At 48.3% G+C, this 18,197-nt stretch overlaps 1 protein-coding gene across 1 annotated transcript; it reads right to left on the reverse strand.

The window, feature by feature from the left end:
- Nucleotides 1–1,597: 1,597 nt before the first annotated feature.
- Nucleotides 1,598–18,182, reverse strand: SVOPL (SVOP-like). The gene is made up of 15 exons (XM_009579722.1): nt 18,104–18,182; nt 16,898–16,989; nt 15,760–15,858; nt 15,243–15,314; nt 15,014–15,138; nt 13,482–13,545; nt 11,871–11,996; nt 10,323–10,451; nt 8,603–8,676; nt 6,912–7,114; nt 5,614–5,725; nt 4,412–4,493; nt 2,817–2,906; nt 2,325–2,438; nt 1,598–1,657 (listed from the first exon to the last, which is right to left on the reverse strand). Exons 1-15 carry the CDS (start codon nt 18,180–18,182, stop codon nt 1,598–1,600), a joined length of 1,521 nt encoding a protein of 506 aa, XP_009578017.1.
- Nucleotides 18,183–18,197: the final 15 nt, after the last annotated feature.

Genomic DNA, 18,197 nt, shown 5'->3' on the forward strand with positions numbered 1-18,197 from the left:
TTTTTTTTCTTTTTTTTTCTTTTTTTTTTCTTTTTTTTTCTTTTTTTTCCTTTTTTTTTCTTTTTTTTCTTTTTTTTTCTTTTTTTTTTTTCTTTTTTTTGTTGTGTGTGTGTGGAATATCACTACTAATAGCACTAGTAGTAAAGAGTCTTCATCTCACTTCACAGGACAGGTAGAAAGCATCTATTTATTGAATCATAAGAAAGGGAACTCCTTGAGAAATTTGCCTTTTGTCTATACAAATCATAGCTCTTACACTGTTCAGTTGCAATTTTTAATAATGGAAATGGTATGGAGAAGCCATCAACATCAAATGCAGCTCACAGGAAATGACAGATTCCAAAAGTTTATTTTTCTTTCCCAATCCAACATCAAACACTCGCTTTCATTTTACTTGCTAAAAAGGGGAAAGAAGAAAAAATACATAAAATTAATAAAGTGCATATGAAAACGAACAGAAATGGGTACAGGGGAAAATAATATGCATTTGGATATGTCCAAAAGGTCTCGCCTCTGATAGGCAATCCCTATGACTGCTTTGAGAGTGGACTGATGCTGTCCTAATAAATTGAAACAAGAGTAGATATGCTTTTTAAATGTCATTGTCTAGATTTCACAAAAAGTTAATTGCATATTTTTTATTTAGTTGGTTCATTTAGACCTAGCTTTAAGGAGCACATCTGTTGCCTGGAGCCTTAGGACTAAATACTGTCATGTTAAAAGAGATTTTACATCACATACTTAAATTCTTATATGGATTGGATGACTGTACTGTATGAGGCCCTCAGACAATACTTTCAACAGTCACAATTCAGCAATCCCTGAAAGACTGCGTACACAAATGTAATCTCTGAAATGACCACGAGAGAAGAGTTAGCAAGTTGAATTTAAGATCTAATGGTGGCTTCTCTGAGTACACAACTAGTTCTGCAGATTTTTATTTTTCCATCTTTTTGACTTGTTCATGTAAAGGCCAGCAGCTGGAGCTTATAAGTCTTATGTGTAGCAAGGAGGATAATAATGCTGTTAAGTCCCCAGGAAAAGGGGGATCCCATTAAGGAATCATTACATTCCCATTTATCTCGACCACTGTTAGCCAAAGTTAATCCAACTGTAGCTGAAGCAAAGCTTTCCTTTTAGGTCTAATGAAGTGTTTTGCTTAGTAATTATTGTAAATCCAACCATTTGAAGGCCTAAGTGGCTCTCTGGCCTTTGTTCATGGGGTTAAATTTCACCCACAAAGGAAGAATAAGTTGCTTTGTCCACTTCCTTACTTAAACTTCAGTTATTTTTTTTTCCTCAGTCTTTTACAGAATGTCATATGATATTTTAAATGGCATAAAAACATAAAAGACAAGCATTTCTAAAAGACAAGCATTTGTATATATGTTTTATAATTAATATGTTGCTTTTCTGAAAACCCTAAGGTTAACTGTCCTTGGGGAAACCTTAGAAGATGTAACCCAATGAAGTTGTGTTAAGTGTGTGTGTGTATATATGTATATATATGTAATATGTGTGTGTTTGTATATATGTTTTTTTTAAAGTCTGGTTCTGAAGCCCACATAAAACAGTTTGATCAAACATGTGTCTTGCTCTAGGCTGCTAAAGAATGTGGATTATTTAGCCCGTGGTCTTCTGGTTTATACAGGTAAGACTGCAGAATAACAGGCAGCGTGATGTGGGCATGCCGCATGCACAACGTGAAAATTTCTATGCTGGTGTAGCTGAATCGACTAGAATCATGGAACTGCTCACCACCTCCCGTAATGAAACTAGTGCGACTTGCGCATGGGAGGCTGTCTGAATTTAAACTTTCCCCCTTAATCTTCGTGCTTAGTGTTTTGGCTGATTGCTTTTTAGGAAACACTAGCCACAAGGGCTTAGCTAACGGGCTGATGCAGTTGGGGCTTTTGACTTGAATTTGATGAAGAAATGGCTTTAGTAGTTTAAGGTATTACTTGTACCTGCTGTCCTCTCTCCCTGCAGCACAGGCAGAAGAGAATGTGTGCCTGTGAAGCAGCAACTTCAAGTCAGGACTGGAGATACTAGTAAAGAGGGTCTTGCACGAGGTGAAGCTAACACTGGCATGAGGTAGCTGGGGCTAGGGCATGCTTCTGCTTTGTTCTTTTATGAGAAGTGAGCTGTAGGCAACTGGGGTGACAGTGCTTTAAGCTGCTGCAACAGCACGTTCCCGTGCTTGCCTGTCAGGCCTTATTTTGGCTTACAAACCCTCAGGAGAGTTTGGTTTGGATTCTGGCTGAATCGTAATCTACTGGTTTCTAAATAGCATTTAGATAGACAGGTGCTCCTGAAGTACAAACCTGCAGTGCCCTGCCCTTGGTCTCGATGGGCAGTGTGAACGCAGAGATTGCACACACAACGCACACAGATGAGAAAAGACACAGGGCCCCAATGAAGGAAGCACTCATAAGGACCTGCAGGTAAATGAACAGTTCAGACATTAGCTCAGTGGTATGGGGAGACTGGCAGTTAATTAGTAATTAAAGAGTGGACGAAGGGTCACAGACACCTGAGAGGCTCGACAATAGAAAAACAATGTGTTGTGAATCTAAGAGCTTTCAGAAAGTAACAAATACTAGCAAGGTAAGCTCTGGGAAGAGATTTTTGCAGATCTGCATCAGGCAAAGACCACATAAGTACTCTGTGTGAACATCAGATAAAGAACTAATGAGTTGGGGGGGAACTGAACACGTCTTTTTTTTTTTTTTTTGTGAACTTCAGGGGCATCTCTCTGTATATTTGATAGCAATGATTGGCACAATGTTTACGAACATTATCAAGTGTGCTCTTACTTGTGATATAAATGGGGCCACCATAGCTCCAACACGGCACAATGACCCACTTGTTCCCATACCCAGGGCTCGCATTGTGGTGGGATAAACCTAAAACAGGCCAGAAAGAAATCGGATTAGTGCAGCAACGATCTGTGATATGTGTCCTTTTTTTTTTTTATTATTTTTCTTCGGAGAGACCCATTACATTATCAAGGGCAGCTAGTGAGATAAGATATGAAAAGAAATAAAGGCTCCTTTGAGTCTCTTTTGTGCCATTACAAAATTTCCATTTTTTGCCCCAAGTAAAGTTTTAGGGCAAGTCAATCAAAGCCAGATGCGGTTCCCCTACTGTTTGCTTACCACCACTACCACCACCTTTCTCCCAGCTGTGCTGGGCAGCTCACATCAAAGTCACAGAGGATAGGCTGGGTGCTAAAGGAAGAATTCAATTTATATTGCCAGGCCCTATATCTGGAAAGCAGGAAGAAAGGATATTGGCTGCAGCCTTCAAGACTGCCTATTTATTTGTATCAACAGCACTTTTGTTTAGAAGGAGGAAAAAGAAAAACAGATCCCAATAAGAAACCTCCAGGCTTAGAAGAGTGTGCTCTGTGTATTTTCTTTTTCACATCTCCCAAACACCTGTGCCAAAAAAACACGTAAGCATGTATTTTGCTTAACTTTAATTAAGTCCTGTTAATATCAATAGATTTTAGCAAGTATACTCATGGTAGCCTTTGTTTAAATACTTTGCTGGGCCAAGCCAATGGAGGTAAGGTAATTCAAGAAGAGTCCAAGCATGTGGTCAGAAAGGGGATTTCCAAGTTTGGTTTTGATCATTGATTAAATTGTGAGTAGTATTGGTTTATGATATGGCTGTTGCAGCAACGGTCTTTACATCAGCGGCATCCAATTCAGGACTATTAAAACATTGGTATTTATTCAAACCTGGTGCATGCTTAAACAATATAGCAGGCCAGCACAGGGAGCTACTTCTGTTTGCTTTTTATCAGTTTACTCAATCTGCAAGGCAATACATTTAACTCCACACAATTATTTAAAAAAGAACGACAAAAAACCCTAACTATGCATACTTAACCCACAGAACTCACGGCTCCAAAGTTGTATGAAGGACATGCTCTCTGAAAGATTAAAACTATTTGCAGACAGAACACAGCAATTTCCATTAAGTGAAAAAAATCGTATATATAACCTCATATACTACCTCATACTACTACATCATTCCCTTAAGTGCTGGAAAAGGTTCCTTTCAGTGGTAGCATATTTTCTAACTTTGCAGGGCTTGGGGAGGGGAAAGATTGTGGGGTTTGGAAGATGGTGGTACACAGCATCCTCAAAAATAGCGTTTTGTAGTTGCTGACCAACAGGAGGCTCAGTAGGGCATTCCTCTTCCACCTGCTCTTGTCATCTCCCGCTAGTTTTCCGATTCCTTCTCTGATCTTGCCTATGAAACCAGTGTGGCCAGGAAGCCAGAGCTACTTAGTTCAGGGAAGGTGACTCTAACTAGTCAATGAATATGGCAGCATTCCTGGGTATAGGCCAACGGTCTTTCATGCCCCAGAGCAGCTTAACATATTTTCAGGAGGACCCACCTCTGCTGTGTAAATGTAGATGGTGTTGAAGTTTGCTGAAACCAAGGCACGCAGCATGAAGAGAAACCCAATCATGCCTGTGCTAGAGAGAAAGCCGTGTGGAGCAAAGAGTTAGTATCACTGAACGGTGATCAGCAGAGACGCAACCTAATATATGCACTGTGCACACAGCTTAATACAAGGGAAAGCATAAGGAAATGTTGATTGCTGACAAGTATAACCTTTCTTTAGTCCATTGGCCAGGCATGTTTGACAACAGGCTATTGCACGTTAGGTTTCCCTCAGGCCGGTGTTAGAGGCTGGAGGGAATGACCTGAACAGGACCGTAGTGGCTCAGCTGGTGCCTTCAGCATTACGGTGAAGTCTGACTTCCAGCCTAGCCCTTGCCTTCGGTTCCTGTGTAAAACTGTTGCAAGCAAATGTGATGGCCAGGCTCAGTTTCAGGGAAAACTGAAAAAAACAATAGCAGTACAGAGGCCAATGCCTTACTGAATGACTGTAAGCTTCCTGATGGGGGCTTATTTAGCTTAACGACTGTTTGCAGCCTCCCACTCCAGCTCCCAAGTGTTTCAGCCAGCCTCCAGAGCCAGTGGCCCACGGGTACACTGCTGGCAAGCAGCCATCAGGCTACCAGCCAGTTTAGAGGAAACTTCAGCTTGAAGCCACCCTGATTTTCAGTAACCATTAAGCTCTGCCAGCTTGAGAAGGGTCTTTCTTACACATCCTCACAAATCAACCTGATTGATAACCACAGCACTCGTGGCAGCCTTTCCCTTGATGCCTTGAGCTCCTCTTGAAGTACCTGACTCTACAAGTTAGAGGAGACATGTGTAGCATTGCCAAAAAAGAAAGAAAGGGGGGAGAAAAAAGAGACTGAAAGAAAAATATTACTTCTTTCTGGTGGATGTTCTTCACATCATTTTTAATTTTCCAGACTGCACTAGAAAGCAGCTAGTTGTATGCTTAGGGGAAGCCATGTGGGCTCACTAGTACGAGTGAGTTGCTCTGCACACCCCTGCACCACAGCATCTGCTGCTGCAGCTTTCCCACAAAGTGCAGGGAACCAGTCAGAGGGTTTTTTCAGGTGTACAGAAATTACTGGCCTGACTGGTGACCTGAGAATACCACAGGTACTGCCCTCTGCCTGCAGCATTGCACCCACCCCCCCCCGCAAACAACACCCACATGCTGAGCAAGACTACCTTGAGGTGCAGATATTAAGGAGAAGAAAGAATAGCGCCGTACATCCCATGGTGATACACAGGCTCAGGCGTCTTCCGAGAAAATTGATGCCGAGAATGTTCAAAGGATTTACTGGAGATAAAAATGAAAACTGTAAAAGGTTAGATGACCTAACTGCAATGATTGTCTGACTTGATAGACCTTACGCAGTGTGCCTCAAAAATACTTCTCTGCATCCCCAGTGCCTACCAAATGCTCGACAAAATGCACAAACCCTATAATTCCCTTCCTGTACCCAAACCCTGTAGTTTGCCCTCATGCACCTTTTTTTGTTTGTCCTTCCTCTCAGAGTATGGAGCCTGTCCTCTGCTCTACGGCAGGACACCAGTGCTGGTCCTGAGCCATGAGTAGCACAGGCAAGAAAGGCACCCACTGGGTGAACACCGCTGGCCTGGGTGGTTTTGCTCCCTCTGGCCACGGCCCAGCCAAACACGGGGGCCCAGAGTGTGCCCTGTTGAGTCCCCCCATGAGCCAGGAGCCAGGCAGGCACCTGAGTGCGTCACTGGACTGGTCCCAGCCCGGCTGCACCTGCAGGGTCCAACACCCGGTCGTCTTGTAGCTCAGTTGCTGAGACGTGAACCAGGGAAAACGTTCACCTCCCAGGAGTGTTGCAACACTAGACCCACACAGAGTGCCAGGTTCTTTCAAGGGTGCCGTGTGGCTGCCGTTGGGCTGTCCTGCCATCCCCCAGTGCTCCTCGGCAGGCTGCACCAGGAAGCATTTTGGATTGCTGCGGATTCCCTGGGCGCTTAGCTGTCCTTTACTGTAGTGCTCAGCACAGGACCTGCTCCCGAGGCCACCATCTCTTTGAAAGTAGGGCACTTGTGTGGTGCATTCAGTTGCACCAATGCAACTATTTGCGATCCTTGCTTATTTATGACTTTCCAAAAACTACATGTCTGGGAATTTGGGAAGCCGGGCTTGGTTCTGGTAAGTTAGGAGCAATTTCCCCTGGAATCTAACCAAGGCTGTCAGTACGTACTAACTGCAAGGGAGGTCTTTGGCTCTGCTGTTGGAAGGACCCCATGCTGAAGTTAAATTATGCACCTGAGGAGCAATGCCCTCCCTTGCCCCTTGCCACCAGCTCATGGCCTGTGACCCAGACCTTCATTTGAAGAGCCTGTGCCTGGCACTTGCCAGCAATGCTGAGGACATTTCAAACTCTGGCACGTCACTAAATGCATGCGAAGCTAAAATCTTCGCATTGAGTATTGACTGGCTGTAAAAAGGGAATGGCAGAGCAGGGAGGGGAGGTTACGTGCGATCTCTCCGACTGTGCTGATGATCATGGTCTGGTAGGCAGCTGGCCCGAACAAGTGGCAGTGGCAGGGGCTGCGGCTCTCCTCGGAGTCATCGCCAGGGTCCTGCGCCGTTGGTGCCGCAGAGCCACAGACGAGGTCCCGCTCCAGTAACTCAGCGCTGGCCAAGATGACGCCGTAATAAGCAAAAGCTATGCCAAGCCTGGGGGGGGAAACACTGCAATGAGCAGCAGCAACAATGGGAAAGGTGAGAAAACTGAAATGCAGCAGGTTTTGGGTGCCCTGGGACCCCTGCTGCGCGCACCAGCTCTGCATGATGGACGCCCCCCCCTTAGCCTGAGCCGAACAGTGACTCGAGCACCCACCAGGTTACTGGTCACCCCACCCATGGCACACCATTGCCACCTATGTCCATCCACCTCTCTTCCTCGGAGGCCCCCACCCCAGCTCATAGCTCATCTTTTTGCTTGCCCCTTAGTGCTGCTCCTTGCTCTGCAGCAGGTGACCTGCTGCAGTCATGCTGGGGAGGACGTCCCCCTTCCCTCACGCAGGGCTGTAAGTGGAGACATTTCCAAACCACCCCTTCCCGGGGAACCAGGGAGTCTCAACATCAGGCCCTGATGCTTGCAGCTCACATGAAGCAACTGTCCAGGTTTTTTTTTCAGTCCTTATCCTTTCTGCCCAGGGATTTTTGAAAGGAGTTTTCATTAACTGGCTGGGGAGGCTCACATTGCATTAACTGGCTGGCTGTCAAAAACACAGCATTGGTGATGGCAGCCTGGCTGTGTCATTATCAAGTAATTCAGCATACGCCTAATCATAAGCAGGCCGAGAAGTAATTTTCACTTTTTTATCCCCCCTGGCAGTTTCAGAAACAAGCAGCAGAATCTGGGCTAGGAAACGAGCTGCCTGGAGAGGCGGGGGATGCTCGGGGCATGGGGGGTGGGAATGCAAACCCAAGAATATGCCAGCAACTCCTGGGGGGACTAGGAGAGAAAGGAGGATTAAAAAAAAAACAAAAAGAAAGGTATTTCATAACACTCACACAAGTTGAGGGGAAAAAAACATAAAAAATTCAAGGCCTGACTTAGCAACATTTTGGGTCAATGAGTTCCTACGGACCCGTTATTTATACATTTCCATTCCAGACAGCAAAGTCAATGAAACATATATTACCCTTGCATACAGCTACCAGGAACATTGCATATGAAACCCGTTTCTCTTCAATCTTAATTTTCCCCGGCCAGTGGCACTGGTAACGGTTAATGAGTTTCTGTCGGAGCCCTATTTCACTGATACATTGGCTGGCCTGCAAAGGCAGTGCATTTCTCCTCCTCTCGGGAAGAACAAGTTTACACCAAGAAGGGAAGTGGAGCTGCGGGCACGTTGCTGGTGCCCGCTGCAGGCAGGCGTGGGACCTCTCCTGCGGTTCTCGTCTGGCTCTCGCCCCACCTTCCCTCAGCCGCCCTGTCCTGAGGAAGGACTTACGGTGCCCTGCACCATCCTGGATGCCTTTTTCTGTCTATGTTAACACCGACTGACACAGGGTGTCTGAGGCATGGTCTGAGATCAGGACATGCCTACGGTGACCCGTACCGGCAGAGTTAACGGGAGACTTCTGCTCCCTGCACACGTTCAACTTACGGAATGAGCTGATAAGCAAGAGAAAAAAAAAAAAAAAAATTTTTACCATATGATCCATATCTGTAAAGTGGTTCTGAGGTATTTGGGGTGCATGAGGTCCTTGAATCTTCCTCTCCTTTCCTGCAAATCGTTTGACAGAAATAGAAGTTTTTAAAAAGGCATCCTGTATACAGGGGCGAGTGTTCTGCAGCAGCAGCTGGCACCCCAGGCCCCCCTGCCCTCACCCCAGGCTGCCGATGGCACAACACTGACAGATGCTGCAACACAGCACCCCATCAGCCCTCCAGAGAGGGAAGGCACTCTTCCCAAAGCCTGCCCACAGGAGGACGCGCTGCAAAGGATGGAGCGGAGCAGAAGAGAACACCCTGAGCACTCCCGGCCCCCACAGGACCCCCCAGCTCCTGGCAGTCTGGCCCCAGCATGACCGTCATGGTGCCAGAGGGGGACCTGCTTGCTGCTGGGGGGCCAGCACTGCCGGGGCTGCTGGCAGCTCCTGTTGCCCCACGTGCTGGGGAGAGGAGCCCAGCGTCCGCTGAGCTGCATGTGGAGCAAGTTTGTGGCCACGTGCATCTTGCCGGGAGGGCTGAAATGCCAGTGAGCAGAGAGACAAGCAGGCACTGGGAGCTCTGCCCACCCCGCTGCTCCCCAAGAGCCGGCAGCTGCCCCAGCATCCTACCACTGAGGGGAGATGAGTTCACAGGGATGGTTTGGGTTGCCTTTATTTTTATTTTCCTCATGAGTGGTTAAGCCTGAGAGGGTGCACAACTAACAAAAACTCTTCCCACAGCCAATGTGGGTCCATTACATAAATTCAATTAAACTACAGGGAAGCTTTAATTCTAATTAATTCCAATACAATAGCCCCATCTTGCATAAATTGCTAAGGACAATGCTTGGTGCCTGTGGGATTGAATAAACAGCAAAGGGGTCCAGGAAAGGGACTTAAAAGAGCTGGATAATAATTTTGAGGCCCTGGACAATAGTTTTGTCCAGTCTTACTCTCTTGGGGGGTCAAAGGAGCCACCTGAATAAGTTCTCCCACCCTGCAGTCAGCAGGGGATAAGGGGGAGCAGCTTGGGGGGGCCCTGGCCCCCAGTTCCTCTCCTGCCCTGCCTGCAGCACCCACATGTGCTTTTGGGCATTTCGGTCCAGTAATGATCAACTCCTGAGCTGCTCAGCTGCTTACAGGTGCAAACAGCGGTAGCTCTGAAATGGCCTCTCCTGCTCTGACCCTCTTCTGCTGGTCCGTGGCTCCATACTCAGGGACCTGGGGTGCTGGGACCCAGCGGACAAGCCCAGCCAGGGTCTGGGAGAAGCCTCTGGGAGCGGTGGGTTGACCTCATGGCAGGGACCCTTGCAGCCTGACCGGCCACAGCCCTGAGAGGGGCAGATCCCAGGTCTCCCGGCAGAGGGGACACCGCTGGGGGATGGATGGGCAATAAGGAAGAACGTGCTTTGCTGGGAGCCCTTTTTGTGGTAAAGGAAGCAAATCTCTTCTCAGCACGATATTTTTCCAAGCTAACACAAAGAATGCAAAAAAAAGCAGAAAACTCAATTCCATTTTGAAGGCCAAGATTATTGTCTCTCCAAAATAAAAATGACATCTTCATCATCACATTCAATAGTTGTTTGGAAAGAAACCAGGCGAGGAGGGGGAGAGAGGCAGAGCAAGACGTGCTTGGCGGTCCCACTCCCTCCCCGAACCCCAGATGCTGGCAGCTCTGGCCAGGACAGAGGGGCCAGGCAGTGCCGCGGGCTGGGCTTACCTTGGCGGGCTCCTTCAGCACCCCCTCGGGCATCGCCGCCCCGTTCATCTTGGCTATCCTCTGCAGCGTGGCCAGGGCAGCTGCCATGTTTCCCGTGGACACGTTGTACCGCGCCGACTCCGGGATGAACTGAAAGCGGAGCGGCGTCAGAAAGCCTTTCTGCACCTCTCTGTCCACGCAGCCCTACTCACAGCTTCCCGTCATGTCCATGAGCCCGGCCAGGTTAGCAGGGGACACCGCCTGAGCTGGAGCAGCCTTTTGCCTGAACTCGTCCCCAGCCATGCCCTGGGGCACCCCTGCGTGTCCCAGCTCCCCATACCCCATGTTGGGGGGCTCACCCTGCCCAACAAACCCATTTCTTGATCCAGATCCCAGAGGTCTGCTACTGAGCTGTCTGTGGCAAGCACTCATGAGAGGTGGAAGCCAAAGACACAGGTCTAACAAAAACAACCCTTAATTATTTGAAATTCTAAAACGGGATGAGGCGCATGTCACTTAAGCAAAAGTCTTGGAAGACTCAACAAAGCCATTTAAAAAAAGGAAGACATGGATGAAATTTAGGAACAAACTCATTCATCACTAGCATTTGCAATGTTCACCCACACCTGGTGCTCTTTCCAAAATAAAATACCTTTTTATTAAATGATGGCTCTATTAAATTATAAACAATTACATCTGTATCACTGAAATATGAATTTAAAACTCCTTTTTTAAAGGTGTGTATGCTGACTCTGTCTTTTTTTCTTCCAGACTAAAAACTTTTGCTACCCATTTTTTTCTGGCAAAAATAATCAGGGAAACCAAACGTCAAAGTTATACTAGTGGACGTTCACAGCAACCTTGCATTTGACTGCACAGATAACACCCCAGATGGACTTGTGCATCCATTCAGCTGCAGGAAGGGCTTTCACATCTGCACGGCTTGCACCAGCCACAGCTTAGCACTGCAATGCCCACGAGCACCGTAAGTAGGGATTTTTTACATCACTCCCCACAGTCCAAGGCTGATATTTCTGAAGCATGAGTAAACCTGGGGAAGCTGCTGTTGACCCTGACACCCATTTGCTCTGTGAACACTTTACTGAGGCTTCTTTCCTCAGCCCTAGCAAATGTAAAGACTGAAGAGGGTGCGCTGTGGCCAGCGCTAGACTGAAGATAATACTTGTGATTTTTTGCATAGCCTGCCTAGCCTGTCTTCCTCTTGATGCCTGGCCTATCACCATGGTCCCTGGGTACTGCTGGCAGCCTGGACACTGGAGGCTGTGGTGCTAGAGGGCTACAGCAGGGCAGCAAAGCCAGAGGCTTTGCAAAGCAAAGCAAAGCCAAGCCATCTCCCACAGGGTGATGTCTCCCCAGCAGCTGGTCTGCAGCCCCCCTAGGCCATCAGGACCTTCCCAAGCCCCCCCGGCAAGAGGGCTGGGGTGCTGAAAGGAGGACACAAGGACAGCCCCAGGCTTGCGGGGGGTGGAGGGCGATGCCTCTTGGTGCCTGGGGAGACACCAGGTTGGTGGTGGTGCAGCGGGGAGCGAGGAGAGGAGCTCTTCCTACCTTGAACACCAGGATGAGAAGGATGCCGGGGATGGAGGCGATTCTGATCAGCCACCGCCAGCCGATGGTTGGGTTCACCACCGATGCCAGGCCAATGATTAACAAGGATCCTGCCAACCAAAACACCTTTCCCAGGGAAAAAAATTGGTTAAAACACGAACACATGGCAACAATTTATTTATTTTCTTCCCTTCTGGTCTGGTTCCATGGATAGGTGGGGATCTGTGCTGGGGAGCACTGTGGTTCAAACTGAGCCATCCCACAGCTGTCTGAGAAGCTGAGCTTGGGTTGAAGGAAAGAGGGAAAGAAAGACAAGGATTTCGGGAAGGATGGCTGAAGATAATCTTAATTAGCTCCAGATGAAAACAGATAACTTGCTGTGGCTACCATTGTACTTAAAGCCACTTCTTTTGTCCTTGCAGTCGCTTCTCTGCTAATGCTCATGCCCATGAATTTTCCTCTTGTCTAAATCTCTGCGGGGAAGCAGCAGATTTACAAGCACCAAAGGCAAAAACGGGCCAGATTTCCATTGCTGGAAGTTGGTGGGTCTCCAGTAGACTCAATGCCAAGTTATACCAATGGAGAATCTGGCCCCCTGATCTGCAAGTACATTCCTCCCCGAAGTTCACTTGTTGCCATGAGGAGATGCGTCCCTTTCCAGGGGACCACCCAAGGGAGCTTAGCCAACACAAAACACAAACAAATACATAAAAGCCACAGCAAGTTCATGAGTAATCTGTGGGCAGAAATAACAAATTTCTGGGGAGAAATACAAGATTGTTCTTTTTTATAAACCTTTGTGTTTCTGATGACACTTTGGTAATGAAGCCCTGGGATCAAACAGGCAGTAATGAAAAGCAAATTATCCCTGCCACTAAGACCATATACAAACACTTTTGGTTCCACAGTCAGACGAATTCATGTGCTTGATGAGGCCTCCGCAGATCATTTGCACATGCAGCAAGTGCCCACTACAGAAATCTGGAGTAAGCAACAACCCCAGTCATGCTTGCTGTGGTCTTTGCCCAGCAAGTGGTCACAACCCTCCCAGCACGTCTCAGGCCGAATTTGGGACTATCTATGCTAGCCCTATCCTGCACAAAGCCCCGTGCCGTCCCTGAGCAGGGACAGAGAGAGGCACAGATTAGCACCTCATCTGGGAATCACCTCATTAATCACTTGTTATTAAACAAGTCCAAAGAAAGGAGAGGAAGAGCCCAGGCCCGGAGGGGGCCGATGGTGCCACTAGCCCCAGGGCTTGCCAGAAAGCCCATAGGCACTGGCCCCGTTATAGCAGGCAGCACTGTTATCGGTAGGGCAACTGAAAGACTGCGTGTCAGCCATCACTCAAAATCCCCATGCAACGTTTGGAGCATCCAACTCTTTGAGAAGAAATTGCCTCTCTTCTGCAGGCAGCTGCCCGTGTACATCTTTAATAACGCAGACGCCATGCTCCGGGGCGCAGGCAGCAGCAAGCACTCGCTTGGACCAAGACAAACGCGAGTAGTCTGGGAGAAAGGCTGACGTGCTGGAGACCTGGCTTCCAAACCGCAGCAGGACAAATCTCCTGGGACTCGGAGCTAGAAGAAACAGTAACATGCTCACTCTTACCTGAGATAAGGGCAACATGTATCCTCTGTATTTGGTGGGCAAAAACTCCGTTTTTATGATAAGCCTAGTGAAAAGGGAAAAAAATGCAGAAATACAACAACAATGAGAATTTCTATACTATATCTATATATATCAAGCAGCAGTTCAGCTCAGCTCAGTGCTGGACGTTGCTGCCTGTAAGCAGAGTGCCCATCTCTTTTCTACCACTGAGCACCCAGAGAGGGGGCCCACGCTCAACATGCCTCCCACTTGGGCAGGCACCAGATTACACGCAAGGGAGATGCATGGCATGAATTCTCTCCAGGCCAGGGCTGTAGGATACGGGCAGGTGTTCCTTTGCACCGAGAAACCCACGGGAATGTCCTACGGGGCAACTGAGTTGTCAGCATGGGCACGGAGTACATTTGTAGGAGTGGACAATGTTTAGTGAATAATTTTTTTCATTAAATAAAGAAAACGGTCCATTCCACTTTTTATCAAATGGTTGGATAACCCTGCCAGCTGGCACTGGCAGCTCTCAAGCTTACAGGTGTGAATTGTGCTTCCTTGGCTGAAAAGAGAGAGAGAATGGGAAAGACCCATGTTGGCTCCTTCTATCTCAGCTATTGAAGTGTTTTACAAAATATGCAATTTCCCTTCATCCTCACTAGGCTCATTAGCAACCTCTGTGGCCAGGGAAGGGGGGCATCCCCCAGAGCTTGGCGGGGGGGTGTGCATGGTGCCTTCTCCTCCCAACACCACCTATCTCCCTCACGTCCTTTGCTTCAGCAAAGGGGTCTCAGGTCAGTGTGACCAGCTTTGGGCTTTCCTGCGTGGGCAGCATGGAGGTTCGAGGAACCACAGAAAATTATGAAATGTTGCATTTGTTTCCCTTAGAGAGTTGAAAGAAATAATTTATTTTGCCAAGCTCCTAGTGAAGTGGTTGTTAATATTGTGAATTTCTCCTCTCCCCCTCCACGTCCCCCTTTCCGCCCCAACAAGGCAAAAAGTTTCATTTAAATTGGAATGTTTTACATCAGTTCAAGAAGAATTTGCTACTTAAGCAGAATTGTTCTGACTTTTTTATGAGGAAGCAGCCTTTGCCCATCTGTTACCTGCCTAATTGTTTTTATAATATATGTGCTTAATAATCCCTCTGTCACTGGCTTAACATAAAGCAGCTGCCCCCTCTGTCCCTGGGCTCGGGAGTCCCTGGGAACTGCAATTTAGGTTGATCGACCGGGATTCAGTGAAATTACAGGATGGCACTTTGTTTTAAGGCGATGTGGGAATTTGCTCCCCTTTCCACTTCCAGCCCCCGTGGAGGCCCCTTCCCCGCCATCTCCTCCAGGTTGCACGCGCAGCCACGGCTTATCAGGCTCAGCGCAAGGGAAAGCGGGTGCTCTGCCAGGGTCAGCCAAAATGAGCTGAGGGGCCTTTCTTGCTGTAAACCAGGGAACTCAGCCCCTCCAGGTCCGGGGTGCCTCTGCTAACCTCTCCGTGAGGGCTGGCTTGCTACTGCCCGTGCCACGATGCGCGAGGCACGGCCTTACCCTTGTGCGTGGCCCGACACGCCACCTCCTACCATGGCCCGCAGGAACACGAACCAGATGTAGGATGGGGCAAATGAGGTCAGCAGGGAGAAATAGGCTGCCCAGAGGAACGAGAGCAGCAGAATCTGCAAAAGGGGCAAAATCAGGGTCATCAAACCACGGGCTCAGCCAGGTGCGTGGCTCCCGCGGGGCCTGGGAAAAGGACATGCAGCCCCTGGTGCTCACTCACCTTCCAGCGGCCATACCTGTCGGCCAGGAGCCCGAGCACTATGCTGAAGACCATGTAGCCAAAAAACACCATCTAAGGGGAATTGAAACATAGCTGTGGAGGGCCCACTCCCGGCAGCACCGGGCAGCTCTGCTGGTTGAACTGTGGGTGAGTTGAATGTTTTCCAAGCAGCAGGATGAACTGCAGTGCCCAGAGCTATGAGCGAGGTGGCTTTCAGGGGTTGAGTTCCTCTGTGTAGGCACTCACTGCTTCAACCCTCAAAGCTGAGGGTTGGATGGCAAGATCTTCAAAATAAGAATATGGAAGTGGGGGCTTGGTTTGGCATTACAGCTCTGGGCACAGACGCGTGCTTACATCAGCTGGCTTTCTACAGTTGTGGTACTGCTCTTGTCCCTGGGAGGAGGCCCTAGGAATTTATTCGGTCCACTGGGAAATGTATTTTACAAAGCCCATGGTGGTGCCCTGGACAATGCCCACATAGTGGATGACCTGCATGGGAGGAACAAAAGTCACTCACCGTTGTCACTAAAGCCACCTGCCAATCTTGAAGCTGCCACTCGCATCGGATGAGAGGGGACACAACAGCTATTAGCATGATCTCCATGGCTTCGGCCACCTTCAGGAATGAGGTTGCATGTTAGCAAGAAAGGAAGCCACAAGGAGCCCACAGCGGAAGGTCCCTCAGTCCCACCAAGCCTGCAGCCATGGCAGTCCCACCATGTTAAAACAGCCCTGTGAAGCCATGCTGCCTCGAAGTGGTCTGAGCCCTGTGCCTGATCTGGAAGACATGAGCACTTGGAAACAGGGAGAAGAGGGGGAAAGGTGCACCTAGAAAAAAGGTATCTAGGTACATTGTGTATCTAGGAAGGCTAGAAAGACTCATCCTTTGCAGAGGAGACTCTTACCCAGCTGTGCTAGTAGAAGGTCTTCAACTATCCCTGGAAACCAAGCTGCTTGGTTAGTAACCTGGCTGTGAATCCAGGCATCTAACACAAAGATGACCTCTTAAAACTGTTTTTGATTAAAAACTTCGTTGCTCCATTGGCTGTTTGCCCCAGCAGCTGGCTTCAGTTAAGAAATGAGCCTATTGTTTACAAATAGCTAGAGGTTTTTACACCTCAGCTGCAGTGATTCTCATGGATATATCCCCATCGCACCTTTACACCAGCTTGGCCTCAGGCTTGTGCCCCAGTTCCCAGACCAGATACACCATTAACCCAAGACCCTGGCAGGTAGGAAATTTTTCAGGTAGCCAAGGGTGAGAGGGAGCACAGCCCTCCCGTGCCAGATTGCACAAGGTTTGGGTGCCCTGGGGATGGCATGAAAAATGCCGTCAGGAGGATGAACCTAACCCTCAGGCACTATTGAAGACGTGCCCCATCAGTGCTGCCTGGTGGGACGGTGCTCCAGGGCAGACACCAGGCCAGGATGCTCTGGGCCAGCCTGCTCAGCTTTGCCCTGAAATAGGTCTGATATCAGTTGTGGCCAATATCGATTTTGGCCAAAGATGACAACAGCAGAAATCATGCTTGAGAAGGTATGTAGGAAAAAAATGGGCTGCAATATGTGCCTATGGTGCTTATGGTTGTTATTGCACAGTAATAAGGAAAAATGAGTGTTTTTTCCGGCCAATGCAGATGGCTGCAGACACCTACCCCAGTGCTGCCCATGATCAGGAAGCGCGTAATGTGGAATCTCCCAAACCCAATGGTTTCCACAGCTTCTTCCACCGTAAATGTCTTCTGCCCTGAAGACCAAAGGGAAAGAAAGACAGAGACAAAAAAGACATCAGCAGTCAAATTGTACCTCCTCTGTATGAAATGTAAACATTTTTCATGCTACTGTGGGACTGCACCAGGAAAAAGGCTGGAAACACCTACTGGTTGTGCGTCCACTGACCAGCCCCTGGGCAGGCTGGTGGCCGGGCACGTCAGGGTTTGCTGAAACAGCAGCCAGCAGGGGAGAGGGCAAGCTGGGCATGGGGGAAGGACAGCCTCGCTCCCCTGGGGCTTTTAGAGCCTTGACCAGAGTTACCCCAGGTGCTTCAGAAACCCATGGCTGGGACCGCATCTGGGCAATGGTCTGCTCCCTTCCTCTGCCCAAACCACCGTGGGGCTCAGCCCCTCTGCGCCCCTCAGGCACGGGCCCGCTCCTGGCATGGGCAGTATGAGCTGGGGGCTGCCCCAGCCCTGAGCCCTGCAAGACAAGCACAGCCGGGAGTTTTGTCTCCTAAGCCTTTATTCCTGACTTTCAGCTCCCCCATTTCAAGAGCAAACAAAGCATCTCAAGATCAGGGCTGGGATGACTTTATAAACAGACCTGGCAGAAAGCTTTCAGTATATGTATACTTTCAAGCTCTTGTTTAAGTAAAGTCATGGCTGCATGAATTTTTCTGTCAGGGCATTTATCTCCCAACTAAGTCATCTCAAACCCATCAACATTACCTCTGAAATGGAAAGAACTTACTGCAGGATTTCAAGAGAAAATTCTTTTTTTTTTTTTTTTTGCAAATGCAGAACTTTTCATTTTATGCTTTTCTACAATTTTTTTCAGTATAAAATGCTTTTGAAATAGAATATATTTTTATTTTTTTAAAAAAATTATCCAAAATGAAAGAATCCTTGAATTGCCAATGTAAAAAAATATTTACACAACGCGGAGACCTGAGAACAACCAAGCCAGCCAGCCATAGGTAGCAGCCACCAGCCTGGTAGCTGTGATGGGAGAGGAGCAGTATGAAGCTGATGTTTGTGGCTCCGTGTACAGAGATTTTAGGTAGCTGGAGTGCCAGGACTGGGGACCCTCCCTCTACACTGGCTAAATGAGGACCCAAATTTCTAGTCCTGCCAATACAAACTCACCTTTTGGGGGTTCTTGTCTCTCCGCGTGGATTTCCTCCAAGCCAATAGCATTTTCTGCCTCTTTCGGGGCAGTGGCCATCTCAGCTCCTGCTGG

The sequence above is a fragment of the Fulmarus glacialis genome, unplaced genomic scaffold (assembly GCF_000690835.1).
Source record: "Fulmarus glacialis isolate BGI_N327 unplaced genomic scaffold, ASM69083v1 scaffold8846, whole genome shotgun sequence".
NCBI classification, from domain to species: domain Eukaryota; kingdom Metazoa; phylum Chordata; class Aves; order Procellariiformes; family Procellariidae; genus Fulmarus; species Fulmarus glacialis.

Bases quoted from the DNA above. Each gene is read 5' to 3' on its own strand.
- SVOPL (XM_009579722.1), bottom strand. From the start codon at position 18,182: ATGGCCACTGCCCCGAAAGAGGCAGAAAATGCTATTGGCTTGGAGGAA. The intron at 15,139-15,242 runs GTGAGTGAGCAC...CCCCTTTTGCAG, and splicing joins ACAGGTATGGCCGCTGGAAG to ATTCTGCTGCTCTCGTTCCT. The intron at 8,677-10,322 runs GTAAGCCCAGCC...AACGATTTGCAG, and splicing joins TGCTGAAGGAGCCCGCCAAG to GAAAGGAGAGGAAGATTCAA.